We start from the raw sequence: 23,195 nt of genomic DNA, 5'->3' as shown, positions 1-23,195 counted from the left end.
CAGGATAAAGTTTAACTGCCTACTACAGATTGAACAACCTGTTCCTGTGATTGTTTTCTAGCTATATAAAATCAACACAGCTCTTCCTGTTGGCTTACAGAAAAAAAAAAACAATTAAGCAATATCCAGATTTTTATGAAGTAGATGCCTACATAATTAGTGGCAGCACAAATATATGCCAAGCCAGCAGACACTGAATGAAGAAAGATCATAACTAGGGGAGCCACATCAGAACATAATTAGCACAGAAAGCTATTAAAGAAATTATTTAAATTATGACCAAAATACTAGAAAAAATTCTCTGATTCCTTGTCTGTATTTATCACACAGGTCAGTTTTGAAATTGCAATTGCCAGTGAGAGAGCTCCCTGAATCATTTACTAAGTATAAATAATTTAAAACCAGTCAAAAAGCAATGCAGTCAAACATTCTGCCTGTCGCCCTGCTATTACTATTGAAACCGAACTCAGATGCTGATGTTAAGTTTGTTGACACTGAGAAAATCGGAAAGAGTGAACATTCCAAAGCCTGTATCCGTGTCCTCCCTGACTGCCTGTGCTATTAGTTTGAGGATAGTTGTTTACTTCTGATAGGCATCAGCCACCTGCCAGAGCCACTTGGTAGAATATTGAGCTGCCAACCAAGCCAGCTGTGCATGGAATGACAGTAGCTCCACTTTTATATCCACAAGTCTGACTTGAGCAAGTTAAGGTTTGGAGAATGCAGTTTTTACAGTAGGGACTTTCTTAGTTGAGAGAAACCTCTCTTAGTTCTATAAAGCTCCATGTACACAGCCCTGTAAATAGCTATAAATAATAATCACATTAACAGAGTCATATCTAGTGATAGTAGAAAGGACATTTGCTTGAAAGTGCTCACCTGGGAGCTGCTGCTGGCTTCCAATACCTGCAGAAGAGATACTGCCCATCAGCATTGATGATATGGGGCAGATCCTTGTATGGGATGTTTTGAGGACTCCGCTTTGGCGAACTTTCCTCTGGCATTCTGGAAGAATGACCTGCAAGGTATTAGAAGAAACAAGACATACTTTAAAACAGGTGAAAACAAGATAAAAGCTGATGGGCTTGGCAGCCACAGACACTCAAGAAAGTCAATCAGTCAAGGCAAGTCCTCTCTCCACTGATGGGAAGCTGCTCCCAAAACAACAGCCAAAGAGCCCCCAAAATCTCTGCTTTAAAACAGAAATGTAGCAAATGTTTTTGTTCAGAAAAGGCTCACATTTAGAGGTAGAGCACTGGGGGAGGGAGAGAGCAAGAAGAAGGGAAGATCAATCCACCATCAGTACTTCATTTACAGCTTTCTATTCCGCACTTCTCCCATCTGAGTTTATTTTGCATCATTTTGTGAAGCAGATCCTAAAGAGAATATTTCAACTGCAATCAAGAGCAAATTATGCAGCAATCGCTACAGATACGAAAAGACAGCTGCATAAAAGATTTATCTCTGGCGGAACATCTCCACAGAACAGTGGAGGGTACACAGCAGAGGTATCTGCCACCGTGTCATCATTAAGATCTTCTCTGACATCTCAGACAGGAAGGTGGCGGCGGCGGCGGGGAGCAAAACATTTCCAAGAGAATTTGCCACAAACCTGTTTTCATCCTGTGCAAGCGTTTGCATTCTAGTGAGGAGCCGGCATCGCAAGTCAAACGCAAGCAGATGAGGCTTTTTGCATCTCGCTGCGGAGCCGCGTTCACAGCCCGGCAGCCCCGCGGCTCCCGGCGGGCGCCCGGCGGGTCCCTCCCGGCGCTGCGCGGGGCGAGCCCCGGCTCCTCTGGCCGGCTCGCTCTTTGAGGAAAGTCGCTTGGGTAATTCACCACTTCTCGTTCATCACTTTTTTTTTTTTCCTTCTCAAACAAATTGCGTGTGCGGGCTGAAGTGGCGGTGGTGGGAGGGGAGGCTGGGAAGGGTTGGGGAGAGGGAGGGCTGGCGGGTGGGAAAGCTGCAGTCCACTTTCCAGAAGCTGCTGCACGTACATCAAAGGCACCTTGAACACATGCAGCTGGAGCAGCTCACAAAGTTCCTGCCGCGGCAGGTTGTTTGCAACTTTACTTCCTTCCTGCCACTTACAGTTCGGAGGCCGCGGCGACGGGGGGAGGCGAGGGAGGGGGAGACCTTTCCTCAAAGCGATCCCCGCTGCGAAGCCATCTCTCGTGTAAGCGCAACTTCCCCAGCCCCGCGCTGCCAGGCGAGGAGCGGGAGGGAGGGGAGGAGGAGGAGGAGGAGGAGAGGGAGGAGGGAGGATCCAAGCACCGACGCGATGCCAGGTCGCCAGCCCCGCACACACATCCTCCGGCCGCGGCCGGGCGCGGCGGCTCCGCGACCGCCGGCGGAGCCGAAGCGCGGTGGCTCCACCGCACGGTGCGCACGGGCTGCTCCCGGAGACGGGGAGACAGCGGCGGAAGGGCGGTGGGTGGGTGGGTGGATGGATGGAGGATGCATGGATGCGCGGATGCGTGGATGGATGAAAGGATGGATGGAGGGGCGGGCGGTGCTGCCGCACCCTCGGCTGGGCTGGGCCGGACTGGGCGAGCAGCGGGGGAGCCCCGCGGTGCCCCCGGGCCGCCTGGCCGCGGGGAGGGCGGAGGCACGGCCGCCCCTTCCCCGGTGCCCTCCCGCGGGGGCTCCGCACCGGCTCCGCCGCCGCCCCGCTGGGGAGGCGGCCGCCGCGGCGGAGGGAGCGGCCGCAGCGACCCGCAGCCCCCGGCCCCGGGACCCGGGCACGGGAGCGGCCGCATTGCCCCCGCAGCCCCCGGCCCCGGGACCCGGGCACGGGAGCGGCCGCATTGCCCCCGCAGCCCCCGGCCCCGGGACCCGGGCACGGGAGCGGCCGCTCAGCTGCTGCGGGCTGGGGGACAGCGGAGACACCCCGGGGGCGGGAGCGGAGAATTTCGGAGAGAGGACATCGTGGAGCCGTGCTGCCTCCTGGGCACCCCGGTCCGAACAGCTCCTTGGGATCCCAACACCAAACTTGCTGTTTAATGTGCATCTCTTCAGGCTTTGAAGCCATACCGGGGTGATCACTCCGATACTAGCCCAGAGAAGTGCCCAAGCTTTGCAGCCTCATTCAGGGTAAAGGTCATTTATAAACACAGCATATGATTTATACTCACATAAATCACGATATCACTTTAGACTATATGCAATACATGTGCTGCTAACTCTGTAATGTGAGATCTATTTGGTGTATATGATACTTGCTTATAAAAATTGTCACAGCAAGGCTCCCTGAAGTCAAAATAGCTCCCCAGCTTTAAGGGGATCTATCCCAATAAAGAATTTTGTCATTTAATACTGCTAAGTGGTTAGCATTGATTGAGCACAGATTCATGCGTTTTACATTTCATCAGCTCCTTTCATTTTTACATGCCTACATATGCTTAGAGGTCTCAAGCCTTTCTAAGAAGAGGCAGCTATTAACCTTATTTTTGAAATGAAGGTACATGCTCATCAAGTGTAAATCTGTGAAGAAAGGTTGAGGAAAGGAAATAAATACATGCTAACACTAATAACAATAAATGCAAAGCCTCAGAGATGAACCGTACAAAAATAAAAAGGAAGTGAAAACCGGATTTTATTTTCTTCATCTTTCAGTGCCGTTTATATTAAGTGCCTGGGGGGTGTTAGTTATAAATGGCAAAAGCAAAATTACATGTTTTTCTGACTGCTGTTGTTTGGGAAAAAAATTGAACAAAACCAACATTTATGGTTGTTTGTAATGAGTGAGATTTAGGTCAGATGGCTCTTAAGCAGAGCCTGGGAGCTGTACCTGGAGCTGTACAATTTGCTAGGCCAGTTACTATCTAAGTATGAATGGGTGGAATTAAAGAGCTATCACAAGCCAGCTCCAGAGTTGGTGGAAGCAAGGACATATATAATTATTTAAATGATACAGATCAGATAATAACTGGATTAAGAAGAAAAGAAAGAAGGAAAGAAGCCTCTTCCCCTGCTCAGGGTTTATCTGCCAGGAACACTTTACTGCTTCCCTACAGCCATCCATGAAATCTGATGCCAGGAACAGGCTCCTGTCCTGCTGTGGTACTGGGAATATCTGAGTTCCCAGGGCCACAGAGGGGTGGAGGGAGTTGGGGAGAAAATATCTTTTTAAACTTCTGGATAAAAATAGCATCTCAAGGAAAACAACCTTTGCTGGGACACAAGGGTGAGATCCTGACTTTGAGAGCCTGCCCTGGTCAGCCCAGATATATGATTCCCTTGATAGCCTGTTAACCTCGGTGTAGCTAAAATTGGAGACAGCATAACTGTGGTGCAGCCTGCCCTCTCTGCAGGCCCAGCTCCTCACCACAGCACTGGAATGGAGAACCAACCAACAGCTCCTTCCCTTCTCACCAGCTTCCCTAAGACCCCAGGAATTCGAGGACATTTCTTCCCACGGGTGATACACGCTTCCCCATCTCAATGTTAACAACATGAAAATGAATGAGGAGCAACTGCTGACTTGTTGTTTTATTATTTTGCAGAGTTTAAGCTGTGAATGAAAAGCCACTGGAGAAAACTGGTCTGGGGAATTCACGTACCTGATAACCAGACTACACACCAGGCTTCAGCAGAGCAATTGCTGCATACTGGCTCCCTGTGAGAAATCAAAGGGCTGCCTGGGCAAGCAGTATTTATGAGATTGTAACATCCTCTCTTGTCTCGGTAGAGTGAAATGTGTTTCAGAAATAGAGTTTAGGCCAAATCAACTTCTAATAAAAAACAGATTCACACTTGGTGAATCTTTACACTAACTCAGCATTACTCAATCTTTGTAGGAAAGGATGTTTGGTTTATTAAAGGCTGAGCCCTGCTTAATTAAGTGTCTCCATTGACCCCCAAGGTATGCACAGGAATATAGAGAAAAGAGATACACTTTCAGATTAAGTAAATTTTAGGGAAAGGATCAATTGCTGGAATGACAGAGTAGATACATGCCATGCAACTTGATATCACAGCAGAGATAGTGAGGAGGAGAGGAGAGGAGAGGAGAGGAGAGGAGAGGAGAGGAGAGGAGAGGAGAGGAGAGGAGAGGAGAGGAGAGGAGAGGAGAGGAGAGGAGAGGAGAGGAGAGGAGAGGAGAGGAGAGGAGAGGAGAGGAGAGGAGAGGAGAGGAGAGGAGAGGAGAGGAGAGGAGAGGAGAGGAGAGGAGAGGAGAGGAGAGGAGAGGAGAGGAGAGGAGAGGAGAGGAGAGGAGAGGAGAGGAGAGGAGAGGAGGGCACAGCAGGCTGGTGTTTTGCTCTGATAGTAGGGTAAGGGAACAAGGATCAAGGACTTTCTTTGCAGTTAGGCTTTTGTTCTCAAAATGAATTTTTAATGGATCCTATCCTGTTGACATCCAAAGGCAAATAGACTGTGTGAGATCCTTCTGCTCTTGTTGACAGCACCATGTTCCTAAATTTTAAAGCAGTGGTTTTGTTTGAGGAGTAGATTTGATGGGCTCTGTGTGCTAAACTATTTGGGATTCTGCTCACCAGGACCACAAAGTAAACTTTTGCTGACAAGAAGGAGGAAAAAAATATCAGAGGAGGAGGAAAGAATAATAAAATATATTAGGAGTATGTGGTTATGAAAGAATCTGCTGCAAAACCAGAAAAATGCTGGAAGTTACAGTAGTCAGGGAGCAGCTGGAGAGAGCAACAGACAGCACAAGCAATAGAACATGTGGGAAATGATGGGAAATGAAGCATGAAGAGGAAGAATTGAAATCAAGTGAAAATCAAATAAGCCAATGCCACTAAAGCTGCCAGTTTAGAGTAATTAATTTGGATTTGCCCTTCTCTTTGGCTGCTTTTTAAATTATTATTATTAATCCTTAGATGGAGTCCAGTCATTCACCTTTACTTATTTCTGTAATCTGCCTTTGCTTTTCTGTTGGTATTCCTGAATAAGACATGTATGGGGATGAGACAGGAGTGGGGGCTGGGATGAACTGTTCTCACTTGCCTGTAAAATATCTATTTTAATGTCTTACAGCCAGAAAAGAAGCTTGGTGTCAGGCAAACCAGACTGAGGAAGAAAATACTAGAGGAAAATATTGTATTGATCAAGTTAATCTTAACAATGTCAGGAGGAATTATACATAGCTCAAGATTGTTCTGAAAAATTCTACAGCATCATGGACCTCCTCACAAATTGGTGTGAAATGGAGAAGGGTTGAAGGATAAGCCCAGGGAATATATGAGTATCACAGAAATTGTTTGCAGGCTTCCACTGATGTGTTGCCCCTTAGTAATCTCACCTTCCCCAATCAGTAGGAATGAAATTATTAGTTTAAGATACAAGTGGTTTAATACCCCTAGATGTAAACTACAGTCAAATAATAAAATAATTTTACCATGTAAATAAAAATAATTAGTGGTAAAAATAGTCCTAATTTTTTTTAGGTAATAAAAATTTGCAAATCATGCTGTCATGAAAAGTCACAAATCTGTGACTTGCAAACAGTAGCTGTATGAATGGAGTGATTAGTATCTTGACTGTGCTCTCTATTTGACAGGGTGAAAAATACACACTTAAAAATACAGTAATTGAATATCAGTTGCAGCCTTTTAAACTGATGAATAGAAGATTACCTATCCTACATAGGTGCTAATTTGAGAACTGGTTGTTTTTCATTATAGAAGCAATACATACTTTGTTGGGTGGTTCGATTGGTTTTTTGTTTGGTTGGGTTTTTTTATTAAAAACCCCACAAGATTATTAATACCAGATTCTGGGACATTTTTAGTATGAAAAGGAAGGCATTTTCCAAAGGCAGGAAATTCAAAATGAGAGTGGAAATTCTGCCCTAGAGCTTTTTTCCATAGGAGAGAGGTTGATAGAGTTATTCTAGCAGCCTTTTGGCTTGAGAATAGCTCTGCCTTGGGAATGAATAGGTTTTCACAGAGGTCTGGAAGTTCACAGGCTCAGCTGTGGTGTCTCAGCTCAGTTCTGTGGCCAGCACTAGAGGGCACAGCCTCAGCTCTGATGGAGCCCTACCAAAAAACCCTCAGCTGGGTTGGTTTGGGTTGTTTTTATTCATTCTACCCTTTATCTAGAGGTTTTCTTTAGACATTTGTCCATTTTTATCTCTGCAATTTCTAAATAAAAGTTTCCTGTACTGGTATATAATTAGTCCAATCTTCCCTCTGGATTTGAACACATCTCTAGAATTAACTTCAGTGGTTTAACTCAAGGGAAATCCTGCCCTTGTCAATGTCCGCACAGACAGCTTAAAGAATTTTTTTACAGAATGACATTTCCTTGCATATGGCCATAGTAATGTTCATAAAATGTTGGTCACCTTGGCAGAAAAAGGGTTCTGGGGGCAGAAAACATAATCAAATGGAACCTGAAGGAGAAAGTCCAAACCTTTGTATTTTAATATGAATAAAATTCAGAGTAAGATGACACTATGAATTTTCTTTAGCAGGAACTATGGTCTCAGTTCTGAGGAGTACTTGACCATTTCTTTGCTCGCTTTTATTCCTAAGGTTGACTGCATAATCTACTCTACAAACCCAGCATTATTGCACCAGGGATAAATGCTACAGCCAAAAGCTAGCACTACCCTGCCATGGTCAGAGTGGTGCTTTATTTTGGTAGCTGAACTGGAAGCATTAACTGGAGAAGGGCTTTTATTGTGCTGCCTGCTTTTCTCGCTGCTTTGCAATTGACAAAGCATCATTTATCACGCTTTGCATTCCAATTTTTCTTTGCACGTTTTCCAGCTCATCATAACATAATTATGTTTCTGTTTCCTTCAGCCAGGGGCTGATACTTTCTTTTACTAAGACAACAGCTGCACTGCACAACCTTGATGAATCCCCATAAGGGTAAAGAGAGTCCGTGGTGCTTGTTTCTGCCTTGGCAACCCAAATGTTCAAGCTCTTTTTTTTTGTGACAAATGCTGTTTTAAAATGCACCCAACCCTGATGCTTTCATAGCATTTCTCAAAATTAGGTTTTATATGGTTAATTAGAGTTGAAATATTAAACATTCTGTCTGGTGTGTAATTTTAAAGGCTTCCTTTGTAACATTTCTGTTTATGGTGTTTATAGGTTATACACTCCAGGATGGAATTTAGAAGGCTGTAGTTACTGATGTGGAATTTGTATTTTGAATGAAATTGACTTTATGTGTGACAATAAGCACAATCTGAAGGTCTGTTTTATGTCCCTAAAAAGCATTTTAAGGCAGCTTTCACAGTACAGGTGAATCATTTCCTTGATTAGAGCCTCAGTTGCTCCAGCCACATTGTGACATAAAGGTAATTACAGAAACCCCATTTCTGAAGGGCATTAACTGCTAGTGATGGAAAAAGACTCACAGTAATTTTATTATCAGTTGTTGAGATATTTTATTTAACTGTAATGTAGTACTCTGATCTTGAGATTTTAAAGTACTTCAAAAAGGAAGAATGATTTCTGTATTTTACATAGGAGAAACCAGCACAGAGAAAAGTAGGGCTCAATACTGGAGGCAGAGGGCAGAATCCATTCTTAATGCTCCTGATTTTGTTTACCCAATTATACTGTTATTAACTCCCACCTCATCTCAAAATCTATCAGAGCACTGTGTACAGTGGAAGCAGCAACTTTTTCAGCCACTGAAGATTGCCCAGGTTGTAAATATATGGGATATTGTGGCCTGGAGAAAACCACAGACTGGAAAATTGCATTATTCAGGGCAACATTTTCCCTACAATTTTGTTTTCTATCCTGTTGTTCTGGTGTTATTACTCCTGACATCATAATTTGAAGAATGTTTGTATTTATACATAAAAATTACAATAAATCTGTACATGGAGACAAGAGTTTAACTGATATGATCAGTCTTATCAGCCATATCTCTGTGCTCCATGATCTAAGGATTCTTTGGGACACTTGAGAGTGTTTTAGTTTTGTGATGTTGGAGCTCTATCCAGCACAGTGGACACTGATGCAATTGCCTGGAAAGCAATTAGATGTTAGGTGTTGATGGCAACTCTCCCTGCCCAGCCAGAGCCAAATTCTCTCAATAGTTCTACTGTTGATAAAAAAGGCAGTGGGCTGCTTGTTTTGGAAAGACAATGAACATGTGGCTCATGAGAGGAGCTTGCCCTGTGCTCCTTCTTCCTTATAATCCTGAGGCAAAATCTGGCATATTTCACTCAGATATATTTTAGCTTTTTTGTCATCTATCATCAGTTTCTTTACAGAGTCAACTCATGCGCAATATAAGATTTGCATTCCCTTTCTGATTCATGTACAGTAATTACTTCCTAACATCTGACTAACAGATTTTGTAAGAAAAGTAACTCTTCAAATACTAAGAAAAAAAAAATAATGTATGAAATCTTTGAAATCTCTATTACTGGGTTTGTGATCCACAGCTGACTGGATTCATTTCCCAGCCAGGAAGCTGGTTCAGCAAAACAGCTGCATTAGTTATTTAACTGGAGGCCTTATCCTGCTCTTGCTCACACTGATGTAAAGTGGGAATAGTACCAGAGAAAATAAAAAATACCCCTAGTGTGAAATACATGTTACAGAAAAAAATAAAGCATTGGGCTATGGAACAAGAAAAGAACTGTAGCAGGTACTCTGCCATCCTAGTATAGGTGTTGGGCAGCATCTTAATGTCTTAAAGAAACCTTACCCCAAAATACACTGCTGGATCCTGGGAGGGCTCTTTTACAGAGGTAGCACCAGGTGACCAACAGAGCTAAGGCCCAGCTGTGCTCAGTGTTGTGCCCTAACTTAATGAAATCACAGGTGATCTATTCTGCATTGAGTACCAGACTCATCACTGTTTGCATCTGGTTCATAATTGTTCTCTCTCAGTTATTTAATTTTTACAGTCTCTGCTACAGTTACTTTATACATTCCAGTACAGAAAAATGCACTCACTGTTTTTTCTCCTAGGCTGAATTAATGCATGTGGTAATTGACCCAGGGGTACACAGAAAGGAGAAGTCAAATGAGAAGCATTGCAGTGAAAAATGGGATAAAGCATCCCAAAGTATCTCCTGTGTAAGATGGCAATGCTTCTTGGACAATCTCAGGACATGAAGGGATGGTTACCAGAGCCTTGTATGCTTTAGGGATGTGTCTTCAATCCCCAAGGCCATCAACACCTGTCGTCTGATCTTATTGTAAAATTAGTAGCATGTACTGTTAATAACATCAAAAGTTACAGTATCTGAGAGCTTGCTCCCCAAACCTCATCCTGTTTCTTCCAACACAAGTTATCCATTGTATCTTGGCTACAGTCTGGCTCTCATGTAGCAAAGGTATGTGTGGTTTTGTTCGTGCTGTGGAGTCAGTGGCATCTGCAGCTGCTGTGGACTCGTGAGGTCAGTTCATACTCCTGTTGCAGACCAGTCAGAGGGGACTCCTGAGCTCTTGCAGATGAGAACCTTCCAGCCTATGGTATTATGCTCTGACACCAGCATGTATTTATTTTCACTTGTTGGCTTTTTCAGGTATATTACTGAACCTTCTCTGGAGTTACAGTAAGTTTTAAAAAGGAAACTGAGTTTTGGAGACGCTATGCTTTCAGACACAAGAGGAAGGATATCTCCTGGATGTAGATATCTACATGAAGCTTCATCATTCGTGAACCTTGGGAGGTTTGAAAAAGCCAGGGACCTCATAACACAGGAAAACTGGCTGGAGAGAATGCACATCCAACCAATATGATTAATGCAACGTTCTCTGTTTATTTGAGAGAAGATGGCAGTTTTTATACACTTCTATGTAGTTTACAATTTACAAAGGCACTCTGATTGGCAAGCTAACATTGTTTATCTTTGTCTTAAGGTGGTCTAAACCTTACACTATAAACCTATACTACTTCACACTCAGACAGCCCAGTGCTCCCCATCACACTTTAATACAATTTCGAACTGCGCCACAAACTCTGAATTTCTAACTGCGTCACAGGCTGGAAGGCCTCACAAGACCCAAATCTGAGGTCTTGACTGGAGTAGCTCAAATCTCATTCCACACATAAATCATGACCTCTCTCTCTCAGAAATGCTGCAACAGTTTGAGGAAGAGGACATCATATGGGAGGCTGCAACATTCAGCTCTCAAACTGGACAGTCTCTCTTTCCCTCCCATGCTACGAAATGTGTCCAAGAAGCACTGACCCACACGTGTAGCCTCATCACATCCCAAGAGCTCTGCCCAGCACCCCAGAACTTGCAGGGATGGGATTACAGCAGCAGCTATGAGGTTTAAAACAAGGATAAATTCCTAGCCTTTAGGTTTTTTTGGGCCTCAGTCTGAAATGAGACAGGGTTGAGACCAATCCAGTGATGTGTGCTGGAGCCCAAAGCCTCCCTCTGCAGCCAGCCAGACACGTTCCCCAGACACACCCGGCAGTGCGGATCTCTGCTGTGGCTCATCTGCCTCCTCCTCTGTGCCCAGTTTCAAATCTCTTCAGCAATATGTTCTGTAACAATTAAGGATTTCTGGGGCAACTCCAATAAGATCAGAAAGATATCCTTCTGCTTTGAAATATGTGAGCATTAATGATCCATTCAGCACAGCACCCCTTGGCCAGTCATATCTCTCTGATGATCAAATATATTTTTAATTATCAATCTATCTGAGGGGATTTTTTTTCACTAGACAATATCCAACTGTATTGTAAGAGCCATTTGGATTGATGCAGAGAATTTGGCAGCAAGATAGGGAACATTTGGGCTTTCAACACTTAGGAACATATGGAAAGAGGTTTGGAAGGTTGCCACGTGGGATGTAGCTTGGAAGATGCTACATTTCTTCGTCCTTTTTTTTTTTTCTGAATAGAAATAGAAGAAATTTTACTTTTTTTTTTGAAGGATCCTAATTCCTGTTTATTTTCTATGCTGCTCTAGGATAAACCACTATGGTCAGCTGCAAGATTTCAGCAAAATCAGCTGCATGTTTAAGGGCAATTAAAAGGGTGGTGACCCTTGCAGATATTTCCAAGTTTTTACCTCCTAATTCAAGAGAACCTGCAGTGGTGAATTCTCAAAGCTGCAGCTGGGTGCCTCAGGTCACGGGGTGAAGGAGGGTATGTGGTGCCCAGCCTGTCAGGATGTGCACCATTTTCTGAGGGCTGTGAGGGTAAGGCACTGCCGGTGCTCTTTCCTTCATGCTCCTGCTGGGACCATCTCTCTCCCACTCACCTTGACACCCAGGGTTGGACAGACGGTCCAGGCTGTCTGTGTGTCTCTGGTACAGAGTTTCACCATGTGGCTTGGAGCTTCTGCACTATATTACAAATCCCAGTCACCTTTGGGAAAGCATGGAATAGGACAGAGGAACCTCCTCCAGCTCAGCACTCAGGACTGGACATGTATGAACCAACATCATCTTCATACCACTTTAGGGACAAATGCCTCAAGCCCATGATGGGAGTATTCTGTGTCTCTCAGAGTTATTGCCTCTGCTTGTCAGAAGAACAATGGCTTTTTTTTCTAATTTTTAAAAAATTTTGTTGGTGTTTCTATTGTGCCCCAGGCTGGGGGGCTGCAGCAAATGCAGAATTCATTGGAATACACAAACTTGTATTTGCACAATTGGCGAGTGGGCCCTGCAGCTTAGTAGTGCTAATTAATCTCTCAGACTGCTAGGAAATCATCATTATCCCAGCTCAGCAATGAGAGACAAAGACCTAAGAGAGTGGCAGGGGCTTATACTGAGTGACAGAGTAAGAGCAGACAGAATTGCAGTCTACTTTGGTGTTCTGAACAGTAAGCCACCCAAGTTTGGCAAGACTGCATCTGAAGAGCAGAATGGAGGCACCTGGGGATTTTCCCTTGATCGCCGTCTCCAAGAGCTCAGCTCAGGGCAAGCTGCAGCTCTCATCCCACCTGATTTCTTTCAAGATTTCCTTTCCTTGAAAAGTAAGAGCAATGGAGACTGCAGCAGGGAGCTGGAAACTGTCCTGACTATGCATTCACTTCTGGGAACTGGGAATCATTCTCAGACACCCTTGTTTTGGTTATAGTCAGAGTGTTTATTGTCCACAAATTCATTGCAGCTTTTATCTTGCATTTTCCTGTGAGAGTTTGTTTCAACACTTGCAGCCAAATAAACCGACTCGACAGGGCAAGTAAGTTCCTGTTATTTCTTTGCTAATGGGATATCCCTAGCTGAGGTGAAGGCTGACATCCAGGTGACATCCAGGATCAGGAAGAGAGCATGGAGGGCTTGGTGACAAGAGCACAGGAAGAAGAATCTCCACCAAAGGTATTCAAAGACCTGTAGCAATAGCTTTTGAGGACTGACCACAGAAGTCAGAAGAGCAAAAAAGATAGGCAAATCCCTAAGTCATGTGGATAGTATTTGTTTTAGAATGAAATCTCTGCCTTTCTGAATAAAACCTGGAAACTATCGTGTGAACTTCAAGTATACTTTTAACCATATATACAGTGACTGCATGTTTCTGAGCCAGCTGAAATTTGATTCAGAATGTTTTAATATTTTGCTCCTTCTCACAGAGCACACCTTGATGGACAATAGTTATTCCTATTTCCTGTGGCCAGAATAACCCCAAGATCTGCTGTTCTGAGGATGCACTTCCCTTATTGAGTTTCAGTTTTGGTGTCAATTTGGAAATCTTTTGACTCTAACACAGTTACATCCATAATTTTCTTAGAGAGATTAAGGAGCATTAATACTAATGTATGGACCAACCTTTCCTAAAACCCATCCAGTTACATGCTTCTTTGCATCTCCATTCCCATCTCTATGTAAAAGGAGAAAAATTACTCTCCTATCAGCCTGTTCCTGCTGTCTGATTAGCTGGCAGCTATCACAGCTCTTCTTTTGCTCTGTTACAGTTTCATTTCCAGAGGAAAAAGCCCTGATGAATATTGAGCCTCAGGATTGTGGCACCACTGCAAATTAAATGAGGCTTCTGTTTATACCAAAGTGCCGGCGCTACCTCCTTAATCAGGCTGTCTGTTCTTTGGAAATCAGCAGATATTTTGCCTAAAAGCACCCAGCAGTGCAGTGTAACTCAGTAATAACTGTTTATTGGGGCTCAGGAGGGAAACCCTAGAAGAAAAACTGTAGGTGCAGTTAGAAGTACTGGAGTGTTTGCCTTTGGGGAGTTTCTTTCGCCTTTTGTTTTAAGATTGCCTGAACTTGATGGAGGCTCTTTCATTTAAAAGACAGAAAGACCTACAAATTAAGCAACATCTAGCTCCTAATGTGTGAAACTGCAATTTGCATACATCATGGCAGCTGCTGAGTTGGTCCTTATTACCTCTGCTGGAGTGTTAATTTAACCACAACTTTATCATTAATTTAAATGGAAAAGCAGCGGGTTGCTGGCATGCCACATTATCTGTCAGGCAACCTGGGAATCAGCTGACAGAGCCAGAAAGAGATTTCAATTCAGAGGGGCTGCAGGGTGCTGTCTCCCCAGCCTGTGGTCACAGACAAGTTCCAGATTGCCCTTGGCCTGCTCTAAAGGTCAACACTAAACCCAAGGAAAAAAACCCCAAATCAATATAGTATCTGGTCTGTCATAAGAGGATAACACAGTCAAACCTGAAATCTCTGTATTTCTGGTCTTTCTGTCCCTCTGTACCCAAACTGGCACTGTTTATACAGATATGATAACCGAAACATCATTACTGCTTCTGACAACAAATGGTTTGTAGATCAACCATTGCAATGTGGTCCAGACCCACCCCGAGGGCTGAAGGCACCTGGGCTCTCTGCCCAGGCAGGAGATGCCAAAGCCCCACGCAGGATGTGCTGGGAGCAGGGAGCAGCTGTGTCATGAGGTGCCTGGAGGCACCTCCACACTCAGCTGATGCCAGAACCGCTCATGTGGGACATAAAGCAAACGTGAGGTACCAGCGGCCAAACCAGAGGTTGCCTCACTCTCCAGGAAAAGAGGCTGAGGAACCCCAAGAAACTGCTGAGATGGGAGATGAGAAAAGCAGTGTGAGCCACCCATGGGCATGGGGTCACCGAGCATGAGGGTCTCCTCTACCAAGCCATGATGATGTGCCACCATTTGGGGACACAACTGTGTATTTTTCAGTGGAGAATGTGGTTCTGCTCTGAACCATGGCAAGAATGACCGGGGAGATGAGTTCAGAACCTCAGTTGTGATGTTTCAGTGGGAGAAAAGAATTGTCTTGATGTCTGGCAGAGTTTAACTGAGCTGATGTAGGTCTCCTCTAAGTTCAGCTAGAACTGACTGTGACTCATGGTCCTGCTCGTGGCAAACCAGAGCAAAGCTTCACCCATGGACACTTCGTGTGCACCCACCCACCAGAACAGGTGTCCTGCTTTCAGGTGAAGTGTGAACCTTGGGTAGCTGTTCTCAAAGTCTGGATTGTGATAAAGACACACTTGGAAACTGGTCAGACTTTCTCCTTTTAAAAAAAGGCTATTTTTCCAATAAGTGAATCACTAAGAGTTGAGATTTAGAAAGGAATGTCTTTGCTCATGCAGCACCAGCATGTACTGTATGACTGGTGTTATGCAGACACTGTTCTGAAACATTAAATTTAACACATATTTTCTAAACACAGATAAATTTGCATAAAACGTGCCTTTTCTGTCTCTGATGCCTAGTCCTCCTCATTTTTTTAAAATACACTGTGCTAAAAGATCACACATTTATTGAATTATCACAGATACTCTTCCCTTGGTATTAGCTTAACAAAGTTCAGGAAAAACTTGTCTTCGCCTACATCTCAGCCATTCATTTTTATAATAAAAATCACCATGACAACAGATAATGATATCAGAATTAAAATATTATTACTTAATTACATGAAGAAGGTGAAAACAGGCTTGGCTTACAGCAGAAAATATTTTAATTTCAGCAAAAATATGGGGGGCACACACTCAATTTGTGACATAATGAAGTGCTGCTGAGAGCTGCCCAGGGGTTGCCCCACTGCTTGACGGGGTGTCCCAGTTAATTCAGTGAAGTGCAAGAGAAATACTCATAATTTCATGAGCAATAAAAAGAAATTTTCCTTAAAAGTGTAAGTGTTTTTGTAAAACAGGCTCATTATAGAAATTATCAGAAGAAATGCACCCATAAAGAAACATGATTAATATTTAGGCAGTGGACTGGCTTCATATAAATAAATTAACTACATAAATGCTCCACTGTTAACCAGCACCATGCTATAAATTGCTCCAAGTTAGAGGAGAACAGGACAGTTTACAGGATATGGTACATTTTTATCACAGCTGTGGCATTTCATCAGCACACTGTTCTATCTTGGCTTCTGTGAGACCTGTGGTATCAGACTGGGTATTTTTATTTCTAAGATAAATCTGAACTTTTAATAAGAACAGTCTGGGAGTTTAGTCAATATATATCTTTTTAATCTGGTCAATTGAATTCTCTGACAAGGATAAACTTTAATCACTGGGATTTTTTTTTCTCTAGTTCTGTTCACAAATGCTATGAAAGATGCTTTTAAAATAATATACTTTAATTTTTCCTCTAAACCCCACAAACTGCTATTAGCAGTTGAAGGTTTCTGCACATTTCCTCTATGGCCTTTATTAAAACTGTGTAATAAAATCATCAGAATAAAAATCTAGATAAGGAAATACTTGAAAATTTGTTTTCAATTTTCTCAAAAATTATTATGATCAATCAACTAATTAGCATGGTGAATAAATATATTAATGTCATTTTAAAACTAACATTCTGAAAAGCCCATAATGCCTTTCTCAACTAAAAGTATTGGCTCAACATTAATCCAATTTATAACCCTAAATTCTGCTTAATCTTTTTCCATCTTTGCTTAAACATATGGAAATAAAAATTGTGTATTATAGACCTTTCTATTCCTCTTTAATTTTCAGAGTCCAATATATATATCAGTGCAGCTCCACTATTCTGGATGAATTTAGTTGATCTGTTTCTGATCTATACCAGCACAAACAAGAAGATAGCCATAAAATATACAGATAACAATTCAATTTGGTCAGCAATCCTTCTTTCGTGTAGTTTCAGCCCTTGGTAATCTCGCAGAAGGGCAAGAGGATCAGTTTGGGAAAATTTCTGTCAGCTATGGAGACATTCCCTTGTTTTTGGGAATGACTTGGATAGGGTCAGCAACAGCATCTGCTGTGGTTGCGTTCCCACACCTCAAGGTAGGAGGGTGCTCCTGTGCTGGAGCTGCTCCAGCCACCCAGGAACAGCAGCCATCCAGAGATATTCCTGGTTCTGTGCAAGGTCTGTGGGGGACAAATTCCTGACGTGGTCACCAACACCAACTGCACATCCCAAGGCAGAGCCTGCTGCTCCCTAGCACGGGGCCTGGCAGGCAGCACACGGGCAGGGCGAGGAGCACGGCACCGTCCTGACGTGCCCCGTGCCCGACATTGGAGCAGCTCCTCATGCCAGCCGGGAGCCCAGTGCAAGGCTAATTATAGCCCTGGCACCTCACTGTTACCAGGAGCTCTGCGTGCTGGGCGAGAGCTCTGCCTCCCTCTCCCATGCACTCCCGCAGGCTCTTGCTGCTCCCAGCGTGGAAAAGGTACATTTCAATCCCATCCCCACGTGGAACAGGAAAGGGATGGGTGTTTGGTGTTGGGACAGATGGGTAATGTGGGATCACCAGGGCCAAGCTTGCTTTGGGTTGCTGGGTGCACGGGAAACTTGTGGGCAGGGATGTTTGAATGTTTGTCTAAAGGTACTACAGAGGAGCATAAACACAGGACGAGCTGCAAGGCAGCAACGGAGGGAGGAGGCTGCAGGACCCACTGCTGGTGCCAAAACTGAGCCCTCTCAGCTCCTTACAGTGCCTGCTGTCTAGCTGATAAAGGAATTGTTAGAGATTCATTACAAAGTTAGGACAGGAACCATTGGTCAACACCAAACTTGGGGTCCGTTTGAAGCTATATGGAGTTTGTCAGCAGTGTGGAAACAGGATCAGCCAGTGGATGCAGGAATTTCAGTGCCTGACGTCTGTGCACGGTGGGGAGATTTGAATACTCCACAAACCCGCAAACATCTGGACTTGCTTCCAGACAGGAAGCTCGGGGAAACTCTTACCTCTTCCATCAGGGTATCTATACGTGCCTGGGACTGATCCCTGCCAATGGGATGAACATTTGCTATATGAAGTTTCAGTGGGGATTGCAGATTTAGGACATATGGAATGTGTGTGTCAGTGAAGGGGCCATTTTGGAGGTTGTGGTGTGTTGCTGCCATGGGTTGCTCCAAATTTTCCCTTCTGTGAATATGGACATACCCATGTATTTGCTTGGTAGTGATTGGAATTGAAACTGGAGAAATTCAGTGGTTATTTTGGATTCAAACAGTACCTAATGGAATCCTGACATCAAGCTATATTTTGTACCTTATTACAGTCTCACTGCTGAATGACAGATTATTAAAGTTTTTTGCATACTAGCATTTGCTCACCAGAGGGATGCATGCTCCAGAGTTATGTAAATATTAGCAATTAGAGTTCACAATCTTTTGTAAAAATGCAAAGAGGGCTAGTTTTGAATCTTTCTTAAATTATGTTTCTTCTAATTGTGATACAGTCCTGTTTATATTATATGTTTTGGAAAGTGAGCCTTTCCTATACTAGCCAATACATTTAGAGAAATGCAAAAAGAGAAACTCCTAAGGCCCTTGTCAAAAACCCCTAGGCTGCCTAAAGAGCTACTGAAATGCATTTTAGAAATACATTTTCCTTCTGCTGGCATCTGTCATTGTAAAAAACCTGTACATCTCCTTCTGTGAGTGAGCACTTTGCCATTTCAGTTAGTTTTTATATGCAAGAAAAATGATCTGCATATGTGAACTGTAAAGGAAATGGGTTTGGTATGTATATCTTTAGGTTCTATTCTTCTCATATAATTAATGCACATAATTGGCTCAAACTGGGGTTTGTCTATGGGCATTTGTTTGTTAACAGAACCACATCAATTTTCTACTTATATTGTGGGATTCTTTTCACTGTCTTCACTGAGCTTTGAACCAGATTAAGTCAGGTGAAGGCACGTTTGAGAAGATGGCCCATAGGGTCTTTCATTTCCAGCTGCTTTGATTTTTTTCATGAATCTGTAACAGTTTAAAGAAGAAAAAAATATGCCTGGTATTTGCTGAGATAGGATCAATATTAATCCAATCCCATATCTAGGCCTCTGAGTTGGAAGTACACAGAGCTCAAACTGTCAAATCTTCCCAGAATCATAAACTACCCAGAGGCTTTGAAAACTGATCAAAGCTTCTTCAGGTCTCCAATGGTCAATCATGCTCACAAACACAGTTTTTTAAGCTTTGCAGCTTGCTTAAAAAATCTCTCTGGTAGGTACCAAGTTTTATCCTAGTTCAGAGAACCTTGTTGAGTTCCATTTTATTTTTATTTTAAATTAAGAGCAATGCAGTGAGAAGGAAAATGAAGCTTCTGCAGAAAGGCCAGGCTGTGAGTGTTGCAGCCTGAGTGGAGATGACTGCAGGCTGTGCTGGAATGCGATGCTTGGAGCAGTAGGGATGCAAGGATGCCCAGACGGTGTGTGAGCAGGAAGCTGATTGGCTGAAGGATGCATGGATGGTGTATGAGCAGGAAGCTGATTGGCTGAAGGAATGCGTAGACCATGTATGAGCAGGAAGCTGATTGGCTGAAGAATGCACAGATGGTGTATGAGCAGGAAGCTAATTGGTTAAAGTACACAGGGATGGTGTATGAGTGTGAAGCTGATTGGCTGAAGGAATGCGCAGACCATGTATGAGCAGGAAGCTGATTGGATGATAGGATGCATGCATAGTAGCACTGCAGCTGAGCCAGCCAATGGGCTCTTTCTTTCTCTTCAGTTCTGTTAGGTGTTGGTTTGGTTTCAGTTATGTCAGGTCAAAATTAAAGTATAAAAAGGGGCCAATTTTTACCATAAAGTTATCTCCTTCAGATGCATAAGCGGGTCCATGTTGCTTTGTTCCCCGCTCCTACAGGGCTGATCCTGAGAGAACAAGAGGGCTGAGCAAGGAGGGTCCTTTCAATGACTTTAATAGAAGGTGAACCCATCATCTGGCAAATTAGAATTCCCTAAGCTATTTAAGGCTGAAGTTTCACCTTTAAAAGTGATGCAGACACTTCAGTTCCTACATTGCACAGTAAGCTGAAGAAGGAGCTGGGCTTTTAACGTAATTAGATGCCTTTGAAAGCCTGAAAATCCTAATTCTCTAAGTAACTGGCAACTGACTGAATATGGAAAACTTCCAGAAAGGTACCCTGGCTGCTGGTAGCTACAGTGATACTTGAAACACATCCATGCACTAAATGTATAACTGTTACAGAGAACCATCTTTTAGTGGCACTTACCTGTATGCCTATATGAACATAAATTTCCTAAAAGAATTGGTTGTTCTCCAATTCTAATTGGGGATTCTTGATGTTCTGCCAAAAGTCTGTATATTTTATCTGGACAGAATGGATGAAGTTAATTCAAGAAATCATATCTGAGTCCAAGTAAGAAAGAAAGTATTCCCTGAAACTGTGAGTGACCTTTTCAGCACAGATCTCCAGCCACAGACTAGAGATGCTTCCCAGTCTTACCACCAATAACTATAATTTGAATTGGGTTTTTCAACCAGCTGGACACCTAACTGATGTTGATTTAGTCTGTGGATTTCATCGTAATTTGTCACATATGACCATATCAGTAGTCTTAAGACAAAGTATCTAATTTATCCCCTATTATCCCTGAAAAAAATGAAGCCAATTAGATTGGATTGACACAATTTGTTTTTGATAAATAGGCGCCATAACTGCTTTTATCACCTTGTTACCCTCTAAATCCTTATAGTTCAATCACATAATAATTTCTCGTGGCATCTTTCCAGGTGTCAGAATTAAGAGAATGATTCCTATTATTCTACAGATATAGGAACATCTATAATTCATTGGCAGCTTCCTTTATATATCTTATTATACCTGTTCCCTGTATCAAGATTAGCATTATTATTTGCCCTTTTGAGCACTGTGGGATGTTTTGCACGGTTTAAAATCTTGATTTTAAATGCCAGCACAGCCTTCATAATTGAACTCTGAGATTATAACATTATTATCATCTGGGTGCTGATTTCTGCCTCACTGTGGCTGTCAGCCAAATGTCATAATGCATACAATTAACAGATTTGCTTCTCAGCTTACTGATAACAAAGGAAGCACAAATAATTCATGGGCAGAGGCACTGGTCCTTTGATGTGATTGAACTCTGATCCTTTCAGCACCTGAAGGGAGGCCAGCTGAAGGCAGGGCAGCCTCATTAAGGCAGAGAAAAAGAAAAAAAAAGCAGAGGGGGAAGAGGAGGATGCAGGAGGTGCCCCCCACGCTGGGTGCTGTGACCTCTGCTGGGCCAGGTCCTGCAGCTCCCACCCTCCCACCATGACACGGAAACAGGAGATTCCCTGGGAAAAGACAAAAAAATACAGACAAAATAATGTCTCTAATTACAGGGTAGTTCCTCCCCCCCCACCCCCCCAGAGGTTGGGGGAAGTTTCTGATGTGCTACTTCCATATGGTTTACCGTCCCTTTTCACTGGGGCAGTTCAAAGAGCCTGCAGTGTAACTGAGAATTGAGGACAGCATTTATTTATAGTTTGATAGCCTGGAGAGCTGAGCTCACAGCAGTGTTCTTATTTATGTTTTAAACTGCTCATGCAGCACGCTACTGCCTCACAAAGTGTATGCTGGAGCTCCTACATACCATTATGTATGGCTCTTCGTAGGTTCATGGCACAAAGGAAAAAAAGAAAAGGTAAAATTAGACTAACTAAATGGTTGATATAAAAATTAAAGTAGCAGAGAGAACAGGAGAAAAATTGATAGCCCAGCTCTCAAATAAAGTCATCCAATGGAGGTTTGCATCTGAATCCATTTTTCACAGTAAAATAAAGAGTATTCCAAAACTCCAAGTGAGGCATTAACTCTGATTTCAGTTCCTGGTGACATTATAAAGGATCTGAACCTTGCACTGGAAGTTTTATAGCGACAAGTCAGCCTCTGAAAAAAGCTCAGAGCAGCGTCTCACTGCAAATTATATTTGCATCACCCTTATCCTCTCTTTTACTATCAATGTACCATCTTTTTCCCCCTGTAACCCAGAGGGAAATCAAAGCAGCACTGTTTCATTATTACCCTTTAATAGTCTTTCCAGTGATATAAAGGAGAATATTAATATCCTTCCAATGACCTCACCTAAACGCTGCTAAAAGCTAGGAGCTAAGTGACAAGTTTGCACCTAAAGCACAGGGATGAATTTTTGAAGGTAATGAAAGGATTTCACCCCTGGGTTTTAATCCTGTTTTCTTTTTAACCTTTTAGCTTCAGTTTCCTCAGCTGTAGAATGGAGAACGTAGACTCACATGTAAGTCAACAGCACAATTTTGTTGAGTACACTTCAGTCAGGAGCTGGCTATGCTGACAAAGCTCAGAGATAAAGAAAGTGTGTTCTGACAAGGAAAGTGAATATTGTCTTCTGGCAAGAGTGAAGTAACCACACTCTTCCTACAGCTCTGCCTGGGGAAGCAGCATTGCTCTGCAGAGCTGTGTGAGGTGGGTGAAGACAGGCTGGAGGGTTGCAGGGATCCTCCTGGAAGGTGCAGACCCTTTGCACAGGATGAGATGATGTTGAGCATGGAGCAGGTCCAGGAGAAGGGGCCCGGCCCATCTCCTGCTCCCAGGCTTTGGGCAGTCCTGCTGCTGCTCCTGGGGAGCACATCCAGAGCAGACCCAGAAGCTTTGGGGTGGCAGAGGAGACCACCTGCCCTGGGTGGAGGTGGGCACTGCCCTTCATTGCCTGGGCAGTGGCTGTAGGACTTGTCCATTCTCAGGGTTCTGTGGTCAAGATGACCCCGAGATCATAAAAAGTCTTTTCCTCCCAGCCCCGCAGCCAAAGAAGTCCAGATGCGTTGGTTTTGCTTCTCAAAGTTGTTTATTTTCTCTTACCTATAATATTCTTTCTCTGACCTATTAAGCTCTGTCTAGCAAGTTGGGTCGTGGCATTCTGTCTGCACTCTAGGGCAGTGTTTACTGTGAACTACAGGTGCATTATTTACGATTAATTCCCAATACCTATCACCTATGTTAGTGTGTCTCTACTCTAAACCAATAAAAAGTGTCACCATCACAGTGAAAGATGGAGGACAAGAAGAAGGCGAAGAAGGACAACACACGCCCAAATTCCTCCATCTTGCCTCCTGAACCC

General features: G+C 43.4%; 2 protein-coding genes and 1 long non-coding RNA gene across 6 annotated transcripts in view; 2 read left to right on the top strand and 1 right to left on the bottom strand.

Annotated features, from left to right (window-relative positions):
- MGLL (monoglyceride lipase) overlaps positions 1-23,195 on the bottom strand; it is a 104,096-nt gene that overhangs the window by 60,688 nt on the left and 20,213 nt on the right. For 2 of the 4 annotated variants that reach the window (XM_021532144.3, XM_077786122.1), the window contains one exon: positions 880-1,018. In XM_021532144.3, the coding sequence (XP_021387819.1) occupies positions 880-1,018 (139 nt within the window). Of the gene's footprint in view, positions 1-879; positions 1,019-1,239; positions 1,328-1,612; positions 1,717-23,195 lie in introns of those variants that run through there. The other 2 variants (XM_021532152.3, XM_077786123.1) reach the window with 2 other exon arrangements.
- LOC116184078 (uncharacterized) lies at positions 1,753-4,775 on the top strand. The gene is made up of 2 exons (XR_004148810.2): positions 1,753-1,829; positions 4,506-4,775. It is a non-coding gene; the product is annotated as an uncharacterized LOC116184078 (long non-coding RNA).
- The window catches only part of KBTBD12 (kelch repeat and BTB domain containing 12), a 41,157-nt gene continuing 35,378 nt past the window's right edge, over positions 17,417-23,195 (top strand). The window contains exon 1 of the mRNA XM_021532134.2: positions 17,417-17,512. The gene's annotated coding sequence lies outside the window, so the exon portion shown is untranslated. The remainder of the gene's footprint in view (positions 17,513-23,195) is intronic.

This window comes from Lonchura striata, chromosome 12, assembly GCF_046129695.1.
Source record: "Lonchura striata isolate bLonStr1 chromosome 12, bLonStr1.mat, whole genome shotgun sequence".
NCBI lineage: Eukaryota > Metazoa > Chordata > Aves > Passeriformes > Estrildidae > Lonchura > Lonchura striata.
The sequence above is the reverse complement of the archived record's forward strand: the minus strand, read 5'-3'. Positions and strand labels throughout refer to the sequence as shown.